Genomic DNA, 12,064 nt, shown 5'->3' with positions numbered 1-12,064 from the left:
ATGCAGAAAAAATACTTCATGAGAAAAAAATTTGATAATATAACTATTAGATTCAAGATAGATAGAATAGTCTAATTATATTTTTGTCATTTTTTAGTACTTTTACCCTTTTCTATTTTTGTGTACTCTAATTTATACTCCTATATATATATATATAAATTTATACTAAAAATAGTAAAATAATATAATATTTTCACTACTTCCTTTGTAAAACTGACTATATAAAGAAAAATAAAGATATTTCCCTAATTAGATAGAATTTCAAATTAAAAAATTGAAATAATCAAGTCTAAAAAATGTGAGATTAAAAATATATAATCGAATCAAATCCAACGGTTAACATCGAAGCCCATCACCTGATCCAACAGCAACCACTCTCTCTCAGCCCATCATGTAATCCAAACCAGTCAAACACTCAAACCCTATGATCGTACATATAAACAGTCAAACACAAAAAAAGAAGAAGATTGAAACTGAAACATAATAAACATTGCGTGTGGAAAAAAGCAAAACCCCCCATGCAACTCGCCACATAATCCCAACATGCACCGTCCCCTTACGTGGACCAATAGCATTCCACCTCTTAATAAATAAATAAAAAACAAGAAAAAATTTCTGAAGAGTGTGAGTGTGAAGAGTGAGAGTGTATAGTGTTTACTTCCTTGGGACCAAAGTTTCAGAGAGAGAGAGAGAAAAAGAGAGAGAGAGTCGCCATAAGATTTGTTGCGTTTCGTCAAAGGTTGTTTAATCGCTTGATTTTCTCGCTGTTTCATATTTTCTTTCACCTTTTTAATGTGTTTATAGCCAATCCAGAGAGTAAAAAACTGCATGATCGACAATGCAGACTGAAAAAACGCTTGTTTGTTGCAGCCGCCGCCGTCTTCGGTCGGCGTCCCCGATGTTGGAAGAGGGTTCTGAGGATTTTAGGAGGAGGAAGCGGTTGAGGGTTTCTGCCAAGTTTCAAGTCAATGAAACGGTGGAGGTATGAAAAGATTGATTTTTTTTTTTTACTAAAGATGTGATTTTTTCATAATGGGGTTTCTGGGGTTTTTGGAAAAGGTGGAAAGATTTTGAATTTTTTGTCATTGTGATGATCATGCATTCTATTTTTTGCATAATTGGTAGTCACTGTGTTTGAATGTTTTAAGGGGTGTCACCAATTGTAGTTTTGTTTTCTTGATTGAATTCCCCTTTTGACTGCTTGCGGTGTCCTGCATTGTTCTTTTTGTTGTTCATGCAAAGCATTTTGATTTCTGATACTGTTGATGGGAACTGAAAGGGAGTCTCTTTTTTCTCTTTTTGTTTGTAAAGTTACTTTAATTTCCTTCATGGTCACTTGTCTTTTAAGGTAATTTGGTTGCATGCATGGGTTTATTGGTATCTGAATTAAAAAAAATTGAAATTTATTTTCAGGTGAGGAGTGTGGAAGAGGGATTTCTGGGCTCATGGCATCCGTGTACAGTAATCCATGCAGAGAAGGGGAAGCGCCATGTCAGGTATCAAAATGTTTTAGATGATAGTGGGTTGGAACATCTTGTGGAGGAAGTGAGTGTTTCGAAAGTTTTAGATGGTTATACGAGTTCCTCAGATTTCTGTAGACGTGGAGTGATTAGGCCCCTGCCTCCTTGGATTGACTTTGAGATACAAGACCTTAAATTTGGTCTATGTGTTGATGTGTACCATGAGGAAGCTTGGTGGGAAGGTGTGATATTTGATCACTGTGATAGTATGGAGGAGAGGAGTGTATTTTTCCCTGATATGGGTGATGAAATGAGGATTGCAGTTGATGAAATGAGGATTACTCAGGACTGGGATGAAGTTACAGAGAAATGGGAGAAGCGAGGGAAATGGGTGTTTCTTGAATTGATTGAGGAATGTGAGAGGGAATCATATGTTGCAGTTTCAGCTAGGCAAATTTGGTATGATGTGCAGGAAAGAAAGGATTTTGGCGTGGTCGGGGAGTGGACCTTTAATGTGAAAGATTTGTTGAGGGACATGGTGATGGAGGTAGTGAGTGACTACTGGACTCTTACAGTTAATGAAATCTATTCAGTCTTAGATCTTCCAGGGTGTTTATTAAATAAAACACAACAGATGGAGTCAGTTGAAAAAGAAAATTCTGAGCTGCAAGAATTTGTTCTTCCTGTTGAAAAGGACTTACCACTGTTTCAGAAAGAAGTTTCCTGCTGTGGTGCTGGTGAAGTAGTTTCAGGTGCTATCCGTTCTGCTAAAAGAAGAAAAGACGGATCATCTTGGAAACCTCTGAAATTGTCTGAAATTGAATTGTGTCCTGATGCTGTTCAGCAATACATACTTGCTACGAGCAAGGAGGATAAGGAAATGTGGAAGGAAAAGGTAAGAAAACATCTGGCATATCTTGGATGTGAAATTGAATGGGCAGAAAAAAATTCAGGTGTTAAAAGGTATAAGTACAAGTTGCCTGATAAACTGGGACAAAAGGCTTACTATTCACTTATTCAACTTTGTGAAGTTATGCTAAATGACTCCAGCATGAACCCTATCCGTTCTGCTAAAAGAAGAAAAGACGGATCATCTTGGAAACCTCTGAAATTGTCTGAAATTGAATTGTGTCCTGATGCTGTTCAGCAATATGTACTTGCTACGAGTAAGGAGGATAAGGAAATGTGGAAGGAAAAGGTAAGAAAACATCTGGCATATCTTGGATGTGAAATTGAATGGGCAGAAAAAAATTCAGGTGCTAAAATGTATAAGTACAAGTTGCCTGATAAACAGGGACAAAAGGTTTACTATTCACTTATTGAACTTTGTGAAGTTATGCTAAATGACTCCAGCATGAACTCTATGCTTCACCAAAATGATCCAAGTATAATGCATCCTACAGATGACTGTCATCTTTCAAATGTGCTTCCTAATCCTTCAGAAACGATTGAGGACCCAGATAGTTGTCCTCAAATCGAGCCGCCTCCTTCTGTTGTAGTTGTTGATGAACCTCAAGGTTTGCAACCCCAAAATGATCAGAGTATAGTGCATCCTACAGATGACTGCCATCTTATAAATGTGCTTCATAATCCTTCAGAAAAGAGTCATGACCTAGATTGTTGTCCTCCTCCTGCTGAGCCACCTTCAGTTGCAGATATTGATAAGCCAGAGTATCCATTAAATGAAGTCTATTCTGAGTTGAAAGAATCTGTTCTTCCTGTCGAAAAGGACTTAGCACTTTTTCAGAAAGAAGTTTCCTGCTGTGGTGCTGGTAAAGTTGTTTCAGGTGCTATCCATTCTACAAAAAGAAGAAACACTAGATTATCTTGGAAACCTCTGAAATTGTCTGAAATTAAATTCTGTCCTGATGCTGTTAAGCATTATGCACTTGCTAAGAGCAAGAAGGAAAGAGGAATTTGGAAGGAAAAAGTAAGAAAACATCTGGCATATCTTGGATGGGAAATTGAATGGGCAGAAAAAAAAGATGGTTCTAAATGTTATAAGTACAATTTGCCTGATAAACTGGGAAATTATTTTTACTTATCACTTCTTGAACTTTGTAAAGGTATGCTAAATGACTCCAGCATGAACTCTTTGTTGCCCCAAAATGATCTGAGTATAATGCATCCTACAGCTGACTGTCATCTTTCAAATGCTCTTCTTAATCCTTCAGAAAAGGTTGAGGACCCAGATAGTTGTCTTCAAATTGAGCCGCCTCCTTCTGTTGCAGTTGTTGATGATCCAGGGTATTGTCTACAAGCTTTGCAGCCCCAAAATGATCATATTATAGTGCATCCTTCAGTTCACTGTTATCGTGTAAATGCACTTCCTAATCCTTCAGAAAAGAGTCATGACCTTGGTAGTTGTCCTCCTCCAGCTGAGCCACCTTCAGTTGCAGTTGTTGATAAGCCAGAGTATTGTCCTGAAGCTGTGGTGGTATATTATGAACATGTATTCATGAAGAGTCGCAGGGCTGATAAGAAGAAATGGATAAACAAAGCAAAGAACCATTTGTTAGCTGAAGGATGGATTCTTGACGATCCACCTCCAGACAATAGAAAAAGGGGGATTATATACACATCTCCTCAAAATCGGAAATTCAGAACACTCCATGAAGCATGCAAATTTTGTATTGAAGTAAGTAATCTTAAATGGAATATTTCTGGTATGCAGCCTTTAGATGTTCCAGAGGAACCTGAGTTACATACTATAGATGATGTTGCTGTGAAAAGATCAACTGCAAATCAGAAACAGAGATGCATAAGAAACTCAAAGACCAGCCTGCTTAAGAGCCAAGGCAATGAATTACCTCTACGGATGCGATCAAATAAAAGGGTGCAAAAGGTGACTTCCGCTTGTCTGTCACACCAGAAGCCTCGAAATGTTCTGTCTTGGTTGATAGACAGTAACATTGTGTTACCGAGGTCTAAGGTTTATTATCAGGGGAAAGAAAGGTGCCATTTTATGGCTGAGGGGCGAATAACTCGTGATGGAATCAAGTGTAGTTGTTGTCAGAAAATATATAGTCCTGCTGGCTTTGAAAACCATGCTAGTGGCTGGAGTTCCTGCAGACCTGCTGCTACTATCTTTTTCGAAGATGGGAGGTCTCTCTTAGATTGTCAGATACAGTTATTGCAAGATCACAAGGAAAGGGAAACTAAGGAAAAACCATTCAGTGATTTGTGTCAAGGCAAGAATGACTACATTTGTTCTGTATGCCACTATGGTGGTGAACTTATTTTATGTGATCAATGCCCGTCTGCTTTTCATAAGACGTGTCTTGGTTTGAAGGTACATTGACCATTTCCCTTCTCAGTCACTATATTTAGAGCTATCTTGTTTTTGTTTATTATATTACTTTGATTCAATTCAGTTTTTTTTTTAGATATTACTTCAATTCAGTAGTTTCAAACCAATATTGGTCTTGGATCTGAATTGTTTTCATTTTTCCTGAGTAGGTTATCCCGGACGGTGACTGGTTTTGTCCATCATGTCGCTGTGGAATTTGTGGTAACAGAAAAATTGACGGAGATGAGGATGAAACTTTCCTTACTTGCATTCAGTGTGAACATAAATGTAAGTAAGCTAATATTTAATTTTCCTTTAATATTTCATCCATGCTCAATAGATATGAGGATGGGAAGTTCCTTTCATGCATTCAGTGATAACATGACTGTTAGTAGCTAATATGTAATCTTACTTTATATTTCATCCATGCCTGGATATCTTTCGAGTGTGTATTTGTGTGCATAAGTGAACCAACATTGTAATGCTTATGTTGTCATCTTTGTCAACCTTATGCAGATCACATTAGGTGCCTGAAAAATAGAGATGTGGATAAATCAAGAAGGTATAGGGAAAACTGGTTCTGCGGAGAAGACTGTGAGAAGGTACATAAAATCCATCCCCCTTATTTATTATAGTTTTAAGAAAAAATTAGCCATATCTTGCATGAAAAAAAATGGCAGTTCCTCTTTATTACCTTTAGGCTTTCTCTTTTTTTTAAAAAAAATTTATTCTGCTTTTACTTCCATTGGACATTTTTAAAAAATAAAATACTTCCATAATCCACTGGAAGCATTATTTTACTGCTATTTAATTTAAGCAGAAGTATATTTATTGGTAATACTTCTGCATATGGGATTCTGGCCCACGGTGATACATGAGATTTTAAGGAATTAATGATGCTTGGTTTTGGCTATACTAACATGTTATGGCTTTAGAAGCAAAACAGATAACTGATATAACACTAGAGAAACATTTAAGCTGGGCATCTTCATTTGAGGTCTTTTAGGAAACTGGTTCTTCTTTACATTCCAGTGTTGATTTTTTGCAGATATATGCTGGCCTTAATGAACTATTGGGAGTGCCAGTTTCCGTGGGTGCAGACAATCTAACTTGGACACTAATGAAGTTCACTGACTCCGAGAGTTTTGATCTTGGTAGCACTAAAGGAGAGTTTCTGGCAGAAAGCTTCAGCAAACTAAATGTTGCTCTTTCATTGATGCATGAGTGTTTCGAACCTATGAAGGAACCTTTCTCTAGTAGAGATATCATGGAAAATGTTATATTCAGCAGAAGGTTAGAACTTCTTATATATATGGTCATAATGTTTTATTAGAATACGTAGTGTGTTTGTGTTACACTCATCATATCCACTGTCAGTAAATCACTGGCAGGGACCTACTGATCATATTAATAGATCTAGAAATTGTAATCTGATGATTTTACGTATTCTAACCCCTCCTTTGTTGAGAGGTTTAATCAGAATAGTTACATTTTTGTTTATCAAGTTGTTCACAGCACATGACAATATTTCAATGTTAGAAATGATATCAGTGTTTACAAAGTCGACTTTAACAAGAAGATGGTTCTTGCCTTCCTTGGTTGATTTGTACTACTCAAAAATGTATTCCATTTGATTTGTTACCTAGGTTTTTAAAGTCAAAGCAAAGAACATTTTTTATTGGGGTAACTATTACTGGATAGTCTCGATAACTGATTCATAGCTCTGATTGGGAAATTTCATTTATCATAGTTTTGATAGGGAAATTTCATTAAACTGACCCATGTGGATTTTTTGGGCCCATATGGACTTATACCATCTACTGATAGATTTGTTTACACATGCCATCTTTACTTTGTCCATGGTCATGATATCTGCCACTAAATTGTGTGACATTATTGTTATCTCTTGACCAATATTTGATTCCTGTACATTGGAACCTTTGCAGGTCAGAACTCCACCGATTAAATTTCCAGGGTTTCTATATTGTACTTCTTGAGAGAAATGATGAAATGATTAGTGTGGCAACTATTAGGTGAGTATAGGATCTGTAACCATCAAGTATTAGGTTTTTTTATTGCATGATTGCATGTTCTTATGAGCTGCAATTTTTTTTGCATTGTTGTCTTATCATCATCTCATTCGCTATTTTAATTTTTCAGGGTCTACGGAGATAAGGTAGCAGAAGTACCGCTAGTTGGAACAAGATTCCAGTATCGTCGACATGGAATGTGTCGCATTTTAATGAATGAGCTTGAAAAGGTAATCTACAAAAAAGACATTTGCACACCCACTCTTAATTATGACATTATATAATGTTGGATGTAAAACTCTCACTCTTACATTCTATCTTAACTAATTCCAGTGGTAGTTGTATGATTTTGCCCTTATGATCTAAGTATTTACAAACTGAATGGTTTTCAAATCACAATACAAGATATCCAGGCTGACAAATTATCCAAATTTTTGCTTATATTTATTATCAAAAGTTATATTTATGACCGAATTCAAGATTGACTATTTCACCAAACTTTCCATGTCTGATATGGAAATGGAATAGTATTTGATAGGTTTTCTTTGATACAGTGTAACTTTCTAATTTCTGATAACTCAGTTAGGTACTTCATAAAAGCTTAATAAATTATCTGATTTTCCAAGCAGTATATTCTGGCTGTAGTAACTAATGATGGTTTTGAAAGGGCGTCTATTCAGTTCTGCTGTTGAATTTGGTGAATAATGGAAGTGATGAGGATAAAGTGGAAATATTTACACTCAGATGTTTTTTCAAAATAGAAGTCCTACAGTTATAGACATTTTTGAATCATCATTTTGTAACTTTTATTTTTACATCATCAGAAGCTCATGCAATTGGGAGTGGAGAGGCTTGTTTTGCCTGCTGTTCCGGGCGTGCTAGGAACGTGGACCGGCTCTTTTGGCTTTGTAGAGATGACAAATTTTGAGAGATCACAATTTCTGGACTATACTTTCCTAGACTTTCAGGATACCATCATGTGCCAGAAGCAGTTGATGAAGATTCCATCTCCAATTTCTGTTTTGACAACAGGTTTGCAATATTTTATGATTCTTAAGGGAAACAAGTAAATAAGTTTGTGCTGTGCTAGTAAATAGCTTACAACTTTATCTTTCATTTTTCAGAGTTCCAACAAAAACATGATGATTTCTCTGGAAGTTGTAGTGTTAACTTCGATAAATCTAGTCCAGCATCTGAAGTATCCCAAGCTGGAGAGACTGAGAAAAAAGGAATGCAGGACGAACAAATGGAGGAGTATGTCTCATCTCTGTCTATTTAGTGTGTTTGGTTTGTGGTTAGTCTAAAAGTAAAAGTACTTTGTAAAGAACCAATGCTGTTAATCGCAGATCGCGGAAAATAGCAGAAAACTAAAAACCCGCTATGTCAAGCTCTCAGAGTGGAAAATAGTGGATAGTGGTGAGCTCGCACACCGCTACGCTATAGCGCCGCTATATCGGCTATTTGACAACACAACACTGTAAAGAACATAGGTTTTTTTTCACGTTTTGACATAAATCTTAAGTGCTAACTGCTAACTATTATAAGAAAACAAGATTATAATGGCATCAATGAAGCACTGACACAAACACCGCTACACGACTAACATTCAAAAAGTTGAACACTGAGACACTGTTTATATATATTAAAAAATAATAAATCATCAATATGACAAATCTAATTTGAATTATGGTTTGTATATATATATATGTGTGTGTGTGTGTGTGTGTGTGTGTGTGTAGGCACCTTCTCAAAACCAAGACTAGTTAATCCTTTTATAAAGAAAACATAAAACAACTCCTTGTGCCCTATGCCAATTTGCTGACAAAGTAAGCACTTCCTCTCAATGAAAGAGCTGATCTATCTAATGGCTTTCACCTCCTTCTTGATCGTCATCATTGAAAGGAATAGGCTCTAGCTCCGATTCAGCAAATTATAAATTAGCAACATGAAGAATTTAAATTTCACTAGAAGTAATCCAATCTCATCTCCTGCTATATCCCACAGGTTAAGTATGAAAGATATTTTTTGTTTGTTTGACTTAAAGCAAGTTATTATCGGCTTCAAGTGTTTGAGCTGAAGAAAAAAATAAATTTGCTCGGGCACTGCAAATGTGTCGCGCGAGTTTCAGTGTGTTGGTGTCTGACACCGGGACACTCCTTTGAAGAGGAGTGTGTGCAATAGAGAATTATGGCATAAATACTTCCTATATAGTGAGTGAGAGCCTGAAAATGAAATCTAATATTGTGACAATGTTCTTTTTCCCAGTGACAATGCAGGCAGTGATGAAAATGATCATCATGGTAGTGGTGTTGTTGACCCTGTCACCATGGTACTTTCATATTGTTCTCCTCTTTTTGAGTCACCCTTTCTTCCCTACTATGTGGCCTTATTTCTTCTTGTGTCATTTATGGCTTCAGTTAAGACTGATAACATTATTATTGGTTCATAGGTGAAGCAAACATGTTCTGAGGATCAAAAGTTACAGAGTGGAACATCTTCACAGTGCTCTCTTGAAAGACAAGCTGATAGGTATAATAATGGGTCATACAAGTACTACCGACGAAGGAAAATGAGAGAGGTCTCTGTAGGATTTTGAATGATGACATTATGAGGAGAGAAGATTTTTGTTGAATAGGATTGAAGTGTCTATCAATCCAAGACTAACCTCAGAAAGTGCAGTTCCTTTGTATATAGTGCGGGATACATGTGTAAAATAGAAGGGTTAACTTTGAGTGATGTCACTTGCATTTTGGTGGAGTAACATGTGCAGTTAGTGCCTAATTATGAAAACTTGAATGGACTTGGGATATTGATGTGATGTCAATTTTGCTCTTTTGCCTGTGCATATACCTCTTAATTATGAAGGTGGAAAAACACAAACCGGACTAAACTTTGTTAAACTATGTTCTTCACCCTTCTCTTGTATATTGATTATTGATCAAATTTTATTTTCAATTGTGATAATCGGAAGGTCAATGTGCATGTGTTGGTACAAATAAATTATCCTTCTCGTTTTTTTTCTGGTCAAAAGTTTTTTTTTCTTTCTTTTCAAGAGCTAGAGTTTATTTCTTATTCATGCTCAAATAGATCGTTGTATTTAGGAAAAATATGTGTTCACACTCTAAAAGATATGAAGAAATAAATGAATGAAATATATGATATGTGATATGATAGATAAAGAAGAGGAATAACATTGTCATTGTTTATTAACCTCAATGCTAAGTCGGGTACTATTTGCACTAAAGATTTTTCCACTTGCACAATTTAATAGTTGCAAAATATCTTTTTGATCACGCTTATAAATTCCTTAGTTGTGATATATCTTCCGAAAATTAATTTAATTTATAGAATATGTGATACTCTGAAAATTAATTTCTCAAAAAGTAATTTCTTTTTTTGGTTATATCATAAAGTAATTTCTCAAAATAGAGGAAACATATCTTTCCAAACTAATTCCCATCATGTTCGAAAATCAATTTTGAGATAGTGAAACGTACCTTTTGGAATTATAGAAAATAAACATTTCCGAAAGTAATTTCCAGAAAGTCATAAGTACATTCTAAAAATTAATTTTTTTAAGATACTACATTAGTTTTTTATTAACTGTCTACTTTAAAGAAATAAATTTGTTCATATATATATATATATATATATATATATATAGATATATATATATATATAGATATATATATATCTGTCAACTTAAAAAAAAAATTTAAGAATTAAATGATGTTTTCCAAGAAATACCCTTGCAAAAAAAATAAATAAGGAAAAATAAAATGCATTATAAAGAGTGAAATAGGAAAACAAATAATAATTTCATAAAAAATTAAAAAAAATTAATTGCACTCCTTAATGTGTGTGTTTCTTTTCTCTAGAATATATAGGAACAGCGGTAGTATTCATGTTTTTCTAAAAATTAGTTTTCGGGAAGATATGTTTGACAAGGTAATATTTCGACTTTAGATTCAGGTATGTGCAATTTATATTTCTAATGTAAAATAAAAAATAAAAATTGATGTATATGCATTTAAAAAAAAATTTTCATGTATGTAGCGTGGATTTCAACATATTTGCAAAGAATTAATCAAAAATTCAAAACTATTATATATTATATATTTACTAAAAAAATATTTTTTCATGTAAATCTTGTCATGTGTCAATTCCACATTCCTATATTTTACCATCCAAATTAAAAATAATATTTATTCAATAAAATTTAAATTAAAAACTAAATAGCTCTACATTTATTTTGGTACATAATAGTTCTACATTTACTAAGATCAATTAAATTAATTTAATATAAACGTCTATTGTTTATTTCCTTAAGGAAAAAATTAATTCACGTTTGAATGCTTTACATTACTTACTAGGATTGCCACGTAGGCTAGGCTGGTGATTAGATAAAAAAAAAATATGATAAAAATATTTTATGATACGATAAAGACTATTTTTGCTGGTCAATAAATAGTAGTATTTAAGTAATCTAATATCTTATATATTTTTATATGTATGAGTGATTTTAAAATTAATGTTAAGTACAATTAGAGCAACTCCAACCCCAAAATTCTTATTTGGTTTCTTAACACACTATTCAGCACTATTTAGCACTATTCTTGTGGGCCCGTACTGCCACATCAGAATTAAGAAACTCCTAAGAAACTGAAGCAGATTTTGCTCCAACCCATGGTTTCTTAAATTACTATTACAAGTGTCCCACATGTGTCCCACCATATCACATTAATTTATAATATTTATTTTCACCCAATTTAGATTTATAATTTAATACTAAATTAATAATATAATTAAATTAAATGATTTTCTTTTAATTTTCCAATATTATAATTAAATAGTAATAATTGGGCTAAAATTAAAAAAAAAATTGGGCTGATCAGATGAGCCTATATGGACAAAAAACCGGCCCATCCGGTCAAAATATGCATAAATGGTAAAAAAAACGGGTTCCAGCCGGTTAACCAGGGCTCAAACGGGCAAAAAACCGGGTGAACCGGTCACCTGGGTATAAATTTCCCTTTTCTCTCTTCTTCCACTTGAAACCCTAGTTCTCCCTCACCTCTGATCAGCCGTCTCCTTCCTCTCTCCCCCTCTCTCTGCTTGAATTCCATTTTTCATCTCCCTCACCTCTGGTCCACGTCTCTAAGTCCCCAGCCGGCCACAAAACCACCACCACCGGCCACCAAACAACCACACACACTCGCCACCGGCCACCAAACAACCACCACCGCCACCATAGAGCGTTGATCTGCCCCCCACAGCCCATGTTT

At 34.8% G+C, this 12,064-nt stretch overlaps 1 protein-coding gene across 3 annotated transcripts; it reads left to right on the top strand.

The window, feature by feature from the left end:
* The first annotated feature begins 628 nt into the window (after nt 1-628).
* LOC130723321 (uncharacterized) lies at nt 629-9,679 on the top strand. 3 transcript variants are annotated; one of them, XM_057574319.1, is made up of 12 exons: nt 629-739; nt 871-982; nt 1,414-4,752; nt 4,920-5,037; nt 5,266-5,351; nt 5,798-6,042; nt 6,696-6,782; nt 6,910-7,009; nt 7,604-7,811; nt 7,904-8,033; nt 9,045-9,108; nt 9,229-9,679. In XM_057574319.1, exons 2-12 carry the CDS (start codon nt 899-901, stop codon nt 9,373-9,375), a joined length of 4,608 nt encoding a protein of 1,535 aa, XP_057430302.1. In that variant the 5' UTR covers nt 629-739; nt 871-898; the 3' UTR covers nt 9,376-9,679. The 3 variants fall into 3 exon arrangements, with proteins under 3 accessions (XP_057430302.1, XP_057430303.1, XP_057430301.1); XM_057574320.1 differs by having other exon boundaries at nt 638-739; nt 845-982; XM_057574318.1 differs by having other exon boundaries at nt 638-982.
* Nucleotides 9,680-12,064: the final 2,385 nt, after the last annotated feature.

This window comes from Lotus japonicus, chromosome 6 (genome assembly GCF_012489685.1).
Source record: "Lotus japonicus ecotype B-129 chromosome 6, LjGifu_v1.2".
Lineage (NCBI taxonomy): Eukaryota > Viridiplantae > Streptophyta > Magnoliopsida > Fabales > Fabaceae > Lotus > Lotus japonicus.
This window is presented reverse-complemented; position numbering and strand designations above follow the sequence as displayed.

Coding starts and splice junctions, on each gene's coding strand:
- LOC130723321 (XM_057574318.1), top strand. CDS start 839: ATGCAGACTGAAAAAACGCTTGTTTGTTGCAGCCGCCGCCGTCTTCGG. Junction 7,812..7,903: donor AATTTCTGTTTTGACAACAG/GTTTGCAATATT, acceptor TTCATTTTTCAG/AGTTCCAACAAAAACATGAT. Junction 9,109..9,228: donor TTGTTGACCCTGTCACCATG/GTACTTTCATAT, acceptor ATTGGTTCATAG/GTGAAGCAAACATGTTCTGA.